The sequence below is a fragment of the Hyla sarda genome, unplaced genomic scaffold (assembly GCF_029499605.1).
Source record: "Hyla sarda isolate aHylSar1 unplaced genomic scaffold, aHylSar1.hap1 scaffold_608, whole genome shotgun sequence".
Taxonomy (NCBI): domain Eukaryota; kingdom Metazoa; phylum Chordata; class Amphibia; order Anura; family Hylidae; genus Hyla; species Hyla sarda.
In genome coordinates, this window is record NW_026610623.1 from 49,496 (window position 1) to 62,197 (window position 12,702).

Here is a 12,702-nt window from a genome sequence, read left to right on the forward strand (position 1 = left end):
GCTCCATCAGCCCCTACGTTAATCCGGCCCTGATTATATGTATATTATTATATATTCTCCTATTATACGCATTACATGTATATTATTTATCCTCCTATTATACACAATATATATATATATATATTTATCCTCCTATTATACGCATTATATGAATATTATATATCATCTGATTATATTATGTATATTATATATCCTCCTATTATACACTATATATATATATATATTTATCCTCCTATTATACGCATTATATGAATATTATATATCATCTGATTATATTATGTATATTATATATCCTCCTATTATACACTATATATATATATATATATATATATATATATATATATATATTTATCCTCCTATTATACGCATTATATGAATATTATATATCATCTGATTATATTATGTATATTATATATCCTCCTATTATACACAATATATATATATATATTTATCCTCCTATTATACGCATTATATGTATATTATTAATCCTCCTATTATACGCATTATATGTATCTTATATACCATCTGATTATATTATGTATATTATATATCCTCCTATTATACACAATATATATATATATATATTTATCCTCCTATTATACGCATTATATGTATCTTATATATCATCTGATTATATTATGTATATTATATATCCTCCTATTATACACAATATATATATATATATATTTATCCTCCTATTATACGCATTATATGTATATTATATATCATCTGATTATATTATGTATATTGTATATCCTCTTATTGTACGCATTTTGATGTATATTATATATCCTCCTATTGTACACATTTTGATTAGTGTTGCTCGCAAATATTTGCAATTTGAATTTTAATCGCGAATATCACATATTTGCGAATTCGCGAATACTGCGAATATAGCACTATATATTTGTAATTATTATTTTCCTGCATATGTGAAAATTTATGCACATATTCGCGAATATTCGATTGTTTACTTTCCTGGAAAAGTTTCTGAGTTACCCATAGCAAACAATCAGATCGCTTCAAAAATTTTGCAGAGGCCTTGTGAAAAATGAAAGAAGCGATCTGATTGGTTGCTTTGGGTAACTCAGCATCTTTTCCAGTAAAGTTAAACCACAACACTGTAACACTCTTTCCCACCCCAGGACTCGAACCCGTGGTGGTCTCCCATCCACTGTGCAGCCAAGACAGTCCTGCTTATCTTGCTGTTTTACATGCCGTGCGATCCCCATAGACCACAATGGGCATAAAATCACAGAATTAATGCACCAGTCACAGCTCCCTATACCATTAAAGAAGGGAGGGCTCAATATTCGCGAATATGCACATATATTTTCGCATATGCAAAAATAACGAATATGCGAATTTTGCGAATATATGATGAATATTGGTCCATATACCAGTGGTCCCTCAACATATGATATTAATTGGTTCCAGGAGAACCATCATATGTTGAAACCATCATATGTCAAGTACATATGTCTATGTAAAAATGGTAATTGGTTCTGGAGCCTCGGAACCATTGTATGTTGAATACGTATCTCTATGGGAAACTGCTAATTGGTTCTGGGATGACCATTGTATGTGGAGTGTATGGGGAGTGTTTAAAGGAGTAGTCCAGTGGTGACTCAGTGGTGAGCAACTTATCCCCTATCCTAAGGATAGGGGATAAGTTGCAGATCGCGGGGGTCCGACCGCTGGGGCCCCCTGCGATCTCCTGTACAGAGCCCCGACAGCCCGTGGGAAGGGGTCGTGTTGACCTCCGCACGAAGCGGCGGCCGACACGCCCCCTCAATACAACTCTATGGCAGAGCCGAAGCGCTGCCTTCGGCAATCTCCGGCTCTGCCATAGAGATGTATTGAGGGGGCGTGTCGGCCGCCGCTTCGTGCGGGGGTCAACACCCGCTATCTGGGCGGAGAGCCGGCGCCCCGTACAGAGAGATCGCAGGGGGCCCCAGCGGTCGGACCCCCCGCGATCTCAAACTTATCCCCAATCCTTAGGATAGGGGATAAGTTTTTCACCACTGGACTACCCCTTTAACAAACCAGGGTGCCTCCAGCTGTTGCACAACTACAACTCCCAGCATGCATGTACATCCATTGACTGTCTGGGCATGCTGGGAGTTATAGTTACAGCTGGAGGCACACTGATAGGGAAACATTGATGTATTGGGTGTATAGTGTGTATATGTATTGTATGTGATGTGTGACATTGTATACAGTACTGTACAGTTCTTTATATACCTTCAGGGGGGACAGAATGTCCTCCATTACCATCCTGCCGACTACAGCTCTATAGGAAAGGAAGGGGAGGGCAGCCAGCAGCTCATTGGATGCCTGCAGCAAGATGCTCCAGGCTATTGGCTATGGCTGCACTGGGGGGGCGGGGCTTACACGGAGCTCACAGTGGAAGCCTGTATGAGTTAGCAGGACAGCATGTGAGTGACAGGAGGCAGAACGGGGCACACGGGGACATTATACAACTATCTGTCAGGTGGTGAAGTTGTCAGCGCTGTCACATAGCTGTTTGTACGATGGACCCGACACACAGCAGCATCATATGTCCATACTGCCTTCAACATACCATGGGCTCTGAGAGGCCATCATATGTTGAAATGATCATATGTCGGGGCCATTATAAGTTGGGGGGTCACTGTAGTCACAAAATATTGCGAATTCGAATATGGCCTATGCCGCTCATTACTCATTTTGATGTATATTATATATGTAATCTATGTCAGTGGTCTAGAGATGACATTTATTCTTCCTTATTTCTTATGCACCGGTCGTAAATTTCTCTACTAAAGAATCTTCTCTTTTCCCCACAGAAAAATTACACACAGCCATTTGTGGCTGTAAAGTTCATCAATGCGACTCGTGACGTGGTTCACAACGTGGAATGTCGTATCCAAGCCGCCAATATTATCAACAGTGACAGTCAGGACAAGTTCCAAGGACGAGTTATGTTCACACTGAGGATCAACTCTTAAACATGTCTGCCCCTGTATGACATCACCGCCCTCTGTGACATCACTGCCCCATATGACATCACCGCCCTTGTATGACATCACCGCCCTCTGTGACATCACTGCCCTCTGTGACATCACTGCCCCTGTATGACATCACCGCCCTCTGTATGACATCACCGCCCTCTGTATGACATCACCGCCCTCTGTGACATCACTGCCCTCTGTGACATCACTGCCCCATATGACATCACCGCCCTCTGTGACATCACCGCCCTCTGTGACATCACCGCCCTCTGTGACATCACCGCCCTCTGTGACATCACCGCCCCTCTGTGACATCACCGCCCCTCTGTGACATCACCGCCCCTCTGTGACATCACCGCCCTCTGTGACATCACCGCCCTTTGTGACATCACCGCCCTTTGTGACATCACCGCCCTTTGTGACATCACCGCCCTCTGTGACATCACTGCCCCATGTGACATCACCACCCTCTGTGACATCACCGCCCTCTGTGACATCACCGCCCTCTGTGACATCACCGCCCCTGTGTGACATCACCGCCCCTGTATGACATCACCGCCCTCTGTGACATCACCACCCTCTGTGACATCACCACCCTCTGTGACATCACTGCCCCATATGACATCACTGCCCCGTATGACATCACTGCCCCTGTATGACATCACCACCCTCTGTGACATCACTGCCCCATATGACATCACCGCCCCTCTGTGACATCACCGCCCCTCTGTGACATCACCGCCCCTCTGTGACATTACCGCCCCTCTGTGACATTACCGCCCCTCTGTGACATTACCGCCCCTCTGTGACATCACCGCCCCTCTGTGACATCACCGCCCCTCTGTGACATCACCGCCCCTCTGTGACATCACCGCCCCTCTGTGACATCACCGCCCCTCTGTGACATCACCGCCCCTGTATGACATCACCGCCCCTTTATGACATCACCGCCCCTGTATGACATCACCGCCCCTGTATGACATCACCGCCCCTGTATGACATCACCGCCCCTCTGTGACATCACCGCCCCTCTGTGACATCACCGCCCCTCTGTGACATCACCGCCCCTCTGTGACATCACCGCCCCTCTGTGACATCACCGCCCCTCTGTGACATCACCGCCCCTCTGTGACATCACCGCCCCTCTGTGACATCACCGCCCCTCTGTGACATCACCGCCCCTCTGTGACATCACCGCCCTCTGTGACATCACCGCCCTCTGTATGACATCACCGCCCCTGTATGACATCACCGCCCCTGTATGACATCACCGCCCCTGTATGACATCACCGCCCCTGTATGACATCACCGCCCCTGTATGACATCACTGCCCTCTGACATCACTGCCCCTGTATGACATCACTGCCCTCTGACATCACTGCCCCTGTATGACATCACCGCCCCTGTATGACATCACTGCCCTCTGACATCACTGCCCCATATGACATCACCACCCTCTGTGACATCACTGCCCTCCCATATGACATCATCATCCTTCATAGACCGCCACAGATATTTAGGCTTCGGGATACAGCTGCCGCTTTTACAGGGCGTCTGCTGCAGTTTAATTATAGGATTATTTTCTATCCAAATTTTGCCTAAACATTTTGTATCCACAAGAGGCCTCCATCTGTGTATAAGGACCCAGCCCCCGCCACAGCCCTGTATATAAGTGTGTGTGTATATATATATATTGTATTTAATGTAAGACCATTGGACTTGTGAGCTTCATATATGAATCATTAAAAAGCATTTTTATTATATATCAGCTGTCTCATTTCTACAATCCATATGCAATATATGGGGCCCCCATACTACAAGACACCAGAACTACCCCTGAGCCCCCAGACCTACAAGACACCAGATCTACCCCTGAGCCCCCAGATCTACAAGACACCAGATCTACCCCTGAGCCCCCAGATCTACAAGACACCAGAACTACCCCTGAGCCCCCAGACCTACAAGACACCAGAACTACCCCTGAGCCCCCAGATCTACAAGACACCAGATCTACCCCTGAGCCCCCAGACCTACAAGACACCAGAACTACCCCTGAGCCCCCAGACCTACAAGACACCAGATCTACCCCTGAGCCCCCAGACCTACAAGACACCAGATCTACCCCTGAGCCCCCAGACCTACAAGACACCAGATCTACCCCTGAGCCCCCAGATCTACAAGACACCAGAACTACCCCTGAGCCCCCAGACCTACAAGACACCAGAACTACCCCTGAGCCCCCAGATCTACAAGACACCAGAACTACCCCTGAGCCCCCAGACCTACAAGACACCAGAACTACCCCTGAGCCCCCAGATCTACAAGACACCAGAACTACCCCTGAGCCCCCAGACCTACAAGACACCAGATCTACCCCTGAGCCCCCAGACCTACAAGACACCAGATCTACCCCTGAGCCCCCAGACCTACAAGACACCAGAACTACCCCTGAGCCCCCAGACCTACAAGACACCAGATCTACCCCTGAGCCCCCAGACCTACAAGACACCAGATCTACCCCTGAGCCCCCAGACCTACAAGACACCAGAACTACCCCTGAGCCCCCAGATCTACAAGACACCAGATCTACCCCTGAGCCCCCAGACCTACAAGACACCAGATCTACCCCTGAGCCCCCAGACCTACAAGACACCAGAACTACCCCTGAGCCCCCAGACCTACAAGACACCAGATCTACCCCTGAGCCCCCAGACCTACAAGACACCAGATCTACCCCTGAGCCCCCAGACCTACAAGACACCAGATCTACCCCTGAGCCCCCAGACCTACAAGACACCAGATCTACCCCTGAGCCCCCAGATCTACAAGACACCAGAACTACCCCTGAGCCCCCAGACCTACAAGACACCAGAACTACCCCTGAGCCCCCAGATCTACAAGACACCAGATCTACCCCTGAGCCCCCAGACCTACAAGACACCAGATCTACCCCTGAGCCCCCAGACCTACAAGACACCAGATCTACCCCTGAGCCCCCAGACCTACAAGACACCAGAACTACCCCTGAGCCCCCAGACCTACAAGACACCAGATCTACCCCTGAGCCCCCAGACCTACAAGACACCAGATCTACCCCTGAGCCCCCAGACCTACAAGACACCAGATCTACCCCTGAGCCCCCAGATCTACAAGACACCAGATCTACCCCTGAGCCCCCAGACCTACAAGACACCAGATCTACCCCTGAGCCCCCAGACCTACAAGACACCAGATCTACCCCTGAGCCCCCAGACCTACAAGACACCAGATCTACCCCTGAGCCCCCAGACCTACAAGACACCAGATCTACCCCTGAGCCCCCAAACCTACAAGACACCAGAACTACCCCTGAGCCCCCAGACCTACAAGACACCAGATCTACCCCTGAGCCCCCAGACCTACAAGACACCAGATCTACCCCTGAGCCCACAGACCTACAAGACACCAGATCTACCCCTGAGCCCCCAGATCTACAAGACACCAGATCTACCCCTGAGCCCCCAGACCTACAAGACACCAGATCTACCCCTGAGCCCCCAGACCTACAAGACACCAGAACTACCCCTGAGCCCCCAGACCTACAAGACACCAGATCTACCCCTGAGCCCCCAGACCTACAAGACACCAGATCTACCCCTGAGCCCCCAGACCTACAAGACACCAGATCTACCCCTGAGCCCCCAGATCTACAAGACACCAGATCTACCCCTGAGCCCCCAGACCTACAAAACATTAGAACGACCCCTGAGCCCCCAGACCTACAAGACACCAGATCTATCCCTGAGCCCCCAGACCTACAAGACACCAGATCTACCCCTGAGCCCCCAGACCTACAAGACACCAGATCTATCCCTGCGCCCCAAGATCTACTAGACACCAGATCTACCCCTGAGCCCCCAGATCTACAAGACACCAGATCTACCCATGAGCCCCCAGATCTACAAGACACCAGATCTACCCCTGAGCCCCCAGATCTAAAAGACACCAGATCTACCGCTAAACCCCCAGACCTACAAGATACCAGATCTACCCCTGAGCCCCCAGACCTACAAGATACCAGATCTACCCCTGAGCCCCCAGACCCTACAAGACACAAGATCTACCCCTGAGCCCCCAGACCTACAAGACACCAGATCTACCCCTGAGCCCCCAGATCTACAAAACATTAGAACGACCCCTGAGCCCCCAGACCTACAAGATACCAGATCTACCCCTGAGCCCCCAGACCTACAAGACACAAGATCTACCCCTGAGCCCCCAGACCTACAAGACACCAGATCTACCCCTGAGCCCTCAGATCTACAAGAGACCAGATCTACCCCTGAGCCCCCAGATCTACAAGACACCAGATCTACCCCTGAGCCCCCAGACCTACAAGATACCAGATCTACCCCTGAGTAAGTAGCATCAGGGCGTCTGAGGAATCGCTAACAGTTTAGCAGCGTCCTTCTCCCTCACTATAAAGGAAGTGCAGACTCTCCCATAGACTGAATTATTCTCTGGGTTACGCTGACTGGAAAAAAACTGGCGTGATGCTGAGCACCATCATCCTGAGTACAGTGACCCTGAGCACCATCATCCTGAGTACACTGACCCTGAGCACCATCATCCTGAGTACAGGGACCCTGAGCACCATCATCCTGAGTACAGGGACCCTGAGCACCATCATCCTGAGTACAGTGACCCTGAGCACCATCATCCTGAGTACAGGGACCCTGAGCACCATCATCCTGAGTACACTGACCCTGAGCACCATCATCCTGAGTACACTGACCCTGAGCACCATCATCCTGAGTACAGTGACCCTGAGCACCATCATCCTGAGTACAGTGACCCTGAGCACCATCATCCTGAGTACAGTGACCCTGAGCACCATCATACTGAGTACAGTGACCCTGAGCACCATCATCCTGAGTACAGTGACCCTGAGCACCATCATCCTGAGTACAGTGACCCTGAGCACCATCATCCTGAGTACAGTGACCCTGAGCACCATCATCCTGAGTACAGTGACCCTGAGCACCATCATCCTGAGTACAGTGACCCTGAGCACCATCATCCTGAGTACAGTGACCCTGAGCACCATCATCCTGAGTACAGGGACCCTGAGCACCATCATCCTGAGTACAGTGACCCTGAGCACCATCATCCTGAGTACAGTGACCCTGAGCACCATCATCCTGAGTACAGTGACCCTGAGCACCATCATCCTGAGTACAGTGACCCTGAGCACCATCATCCTGAGTACAGTGACTCTTAGCACCATCATCCTGAGTACAGTGACCCTGAGCACCATCATCCTGAGTACAGGGACCCTGAGCACCATCATCCTGAGTACAGGGACCCTGAGCACCATCATCCTGAGTACAGTGACCCTGAGCACCATCATCCTGAGTACAGTGACCCTGAGCACCATCATCCTGAGTACAGGGACCCTGAGCACCATCATCCTGAGTACAGGGACCCTGAGCACCATCATCCTGAGTACAGTGACCCTGAGCACCATCATCCTGAGTACAGGGACCCTGAGCACCATCATCCTGAGTACAGGGACCCTGAGCACCATCATCCTGAGTACAGTGACCCTGAGCACCATCATCCTGAGTACAGGGACCCTGAGCACCATCATCCTGAGTACAGGGACCCTGAGCACCATCATCCTGAGTACAGGGACCCTGAGCACCATCATCCTGAGTACAGTGACCCTGAGCACCATCATCCTGAGTACAGGGACCCTGAGCACCATCATCCTGAGTACAGTGACCCTGAGCACCATCATCCTGAGTACAGGGACCCTGAGCACCATCATCCTGAGTACAGTGACCCTGAGCACCATCATCCTGTGTACAGGGACCCTGAGCACCATCATCCTTAGTACAGTGACCCTGAGCACCATCATCCTGAGTACAGTGACCCTGAGCACCATCATCCTGAGTACAGGGACCCTGAGCACCATCATCCTGAGTACAGGGACCCTGAGCACCATCATCCTGAGTACAGTGACCCTGAGCACCATCATCCTGAGTACAGTGACCCTGAGCACCATCATCCTGAGTACAGTGACCCTGAGCACCATCATCCTGTGTACAGTGACCCTGAGCACCATCATCCTGAGTACAGGGACCCTGAGCACCATCATCCTGAGTACAGTGACCCTGAGCACCATCATCCTGAGTACAGTGACCCTGAGCACCATCATCCTGAGTACAGTGACCCTGAGCACCATCATCCTGAGTACAGTGACCCTGAGCACAGTGACCCTGAGCACCATCATCCTGAGTACAGGGACCCTGAGCACCATCATCCTGAGTACAGTGACCCTGAGCACCATCATACTGAGTACAGGGACCCTGAGCACCATCATCCTGAGTACAGTGACCCTGAGCACCATCATACTGAGTACAGGGACCCTGAGCACCATCATCCTGAGTACAGTGACCCTGAGCACCATCATACTGAGTACAGTGACCCTGAGCACCATCATCCTGAGTACAGTGACCCTGAGCACCATCATCCTGAGTACAGTGACCCTGAGGACCATCATCCTGAGTACAGTGACCCTGAGCACCATCATCCTGAGTACAGTGACCCTGAGCGCCATCATCCTGAGTACAGGGACCCTGAGCACCATCATCCTGAGTACAGGGACCCTGAGCACCATCATCCTGAGTACAGGGACCCTGAGCACCATCATCCTGAGTACAGTGACCCTGAGCACCATCATCCTGAGTACAGTGACCCTGAGCACCATCATCCTGAGTACAGTGACCCTGAGCACCATCATCCTGAGTACAGTGACCCTGAGCACCATCATCCTGAGTACAGGGACCCTGAGCACCATCATCCTGAGTACAGGGACCCTGAGCACCATCATCCTGAGTACAGGGACCCTGAGCACCATCATCCTGAGTACAGTGACCCTGAGCACCATCATCCTGAGTACAGGGACCCTGAGCACCATCATCCTGAGTACAGGGACCCTGAGCACCATCATCCTGAGTACAGTGACCCTGAGCACCATCATCCTGAGTACAGGGACCCTGAGCACCATCATCCTGAGTACAGTGACCCTGAGCACCATCATCCTGAGTACAAGTATTCTGAGCACCATCACCCTGAGTACAGTGACCCTGAGCACCATCATACTGAGTACAGTGACCCTGAGCACCATCATCCTGAGTACAGCGACCCTGAGCACCATCATCCTGAGTACAGTGACCCTGTTAAGAATCACTGTACACAGCAGATTGTGCTCAGAATCACTGTACTTGGTCAGATAGTACTCAAAATCACTGTACTCAGGGAAATAGTGCTCAGAATTAGAGATGAGCGAACTTACAGTAAATTCGATTCGTCACGAACTTCTCGGCTCGGCAGTTGATGACTTTTCCTGCATAAATTAGTTCAGCTTTCAGGTGCTCCCGTGGGCTGGAAAAGGTGGATACAGTCCTAGGAGACTCTTTCCTAGGACTGTATCCACCTTTTCCAGCCCACCGGAGCACCGGAAAGCTGAACTAATTTATGTAGGAAAAGTCAGCAACCACCGAGCCGAGAAGTTCGTGACAAATCGAATTTACTGTAAGTTCGGTCATCTCTACTCAGAATCACTGTACCCAGGATGATGGTGCTCAGGGTCCCTGTACTCAGGATGATGGTGCTCAGGGTCAGTGTACTCAGGATGATGGTCCTCAGGGTCACTGTACTCAGGATGATGGTGCTCAGGGTCACTGTACTCAGGATGATGGTGCTCAGGGTCCCTGTACTCAGGATGATGGTCCTCAGGGTCACTGTACTCAGGATGATGGTGCTCAGGGTCACTGTACTCAGGATGATGGTGCTCAGGGTCCCTGTACTCAGGATGATGGTCCTCAGGGTCACTGTACTCAGGATGATGGTGCTCAGGGTCCCTGTACTCAGGATGATGGTGCTCAGGGTCACTGTACTCAGGATGATGGTGCTCAGGGTCAGTGTACTCAGGATGATGGTGCTCAGGGTCACTGTACTCAGGATGATGGTGCTCAGGGTCAGTGTACTCAGGATGATGGTGCTCAGGGTCAGTGTACTCAGGATGATGGTGCTCAGGGTCACTGTACTCAGGATGATGGTGCTCAGGGTCCCTGTACTCAGGATGATGGTGCTCAGGGTCCCTGTACTCAGGATGATGGTGCTCAGGGTCCCTGTACTCAGGATGATGGTGCTCAGGGTCACTGTACTCAGGATGATGGTGCTCAGGGTCACTGTACTCAGGATGATGGTGCTCAGGGTCACTGTACTCAGGATGATGGTGCTCAGGGTCACTGTACTCAGGATGATGGTGCTCAGGGTCACTGTACTCAGGATGATGGTGCTCAGGGTCCCTGTACTCAGGATGATGGTGCTCAGGGTCACTGTACTCAGGATGATGGTGCTCAGGGTCACTGTACTCAGGATGATGGTGCTCAGGGTCAGTGTACTCAGGATGATGGTGCTCAGGGTCAGTGTACTCAGGATGATGGTGCTCAGGGTCCCTGTACTCAGGATGATGGTGCTCAGGGTCACTGTACTCAGGATGATGGTGCTCAGGGTCCCTGTACTCAGGATGATGGTGCTCAGGGTCCCTGTACTCAGGATGATGGTGCTCAGGGTCCCTGTACTCAGGATGATGGTGCTTAGGGTCACTGTACTCAGGATGATGGTGCTCAGGGTCACTGTACTCAGGATGATGGTGCTCAGGGTCCCTGTACTCAGGATGATGGTGCTCAGGGTCCCTGTACTCAGGATGATGGTGCTCAGGGTCCCTGTACTCAGGATGATGGTGCTCAGGGTCACTGTACTCAGGGTGATGGTGCTCAGGGTCACTGTACCCAGGGTGATGGTGCTCAGGGTCACTGTACTCAGGATGATGGTGCTCAGGGTCACTGTACCCAGGGTGATGGTGCTCAGGGTCCCTGTACTCAGGATGATGGTGCTCAGGGTCACTGTACTCAGGATGATGGTGCTCAGGGTCACTGTACTCAGGATGATGGTGCTCAGGGTCCCTGTACTCAGGATGATGGTGCTCAGGGTCCCTGTACTCAGGGTGATGGTTCTCAGGGTCACTGTACTCAGGATGATGGTGCTCAGGGTCACTGTACTCAGGATGATGGTGCTCAGGGTCCCTGTACTCAGGATGATGGTGCTCAGGGTCACTGTACTCAGGATGATGGTGCTCAGGGTCCCTGTACTCAGGATGATGGTGCTCAGGGTCCCTGTACTCAGGGTGATGGTTCTCAGGGTCACTGTACTCAGGATGATGGTGCTCAGGGTCCCTGTACTCAGGATGATGGTGCTCAGGGTCCCTGTACTCAGTATGATGGTGCTCAGGGTCACTGTACTCAGGATGATGGTGCTCAGGGTCACTGTACTCAGGATGATGGTGCTCAGGGTCACTGTACTCAGGATGATGGTGCTCAGGGTCACTGTACTCAGGATGATGGTGCTCAGGGTCACTGTACTCAGGATGATGGTGCTCAAGGTCCCTGTACTCAGGATGATGGTGCTCAGGGTCCCTGTACTCAGGATGATGGTGCTCAGGGTCCCTGTACTCAGGATGATGGTGCTCAGGGTCACTATACTCAGGATGATGGTGCTCAGGGTCTCTGTCTTCCCCCTCACTAAGTTCGAGGAGCTTATCGCTACATCCAATTCTAAGAAATGTAATCTGTCAGTGTGCTTGAAGTGGGTGGCACAT

At 51.0% G+C, this 12,702-nt stretch overlaps 1 protein-coding gene across 1 annotated transcript in view; it reads left to right on the top strand.

Moving 5' to 3' along the window:
* LOC130341004 (sodium/potassium-transporting ATPase subunit beta-2-like) overlaps window positions 1-3,040 on the top strand; it is a 29,356-nt gene extending 26,316 nt beyond the window's left edge. The window contains exon 7 of the mRNA XM_056554227.1: window positions 2,829-3,040. Coding sequence (XP_056410202.1) covers window positions 2,829-2,990 — 162 coding nt within the window. The 3' untranslated portion in view covers window positions 2,991-3,040. The remainder of the gene's footprint in view (window positions 1-2,828) is intronic.
* The last annotated feature ends 9,662 nt before the right edge of the window (window positions 3,041-12,702 follow it).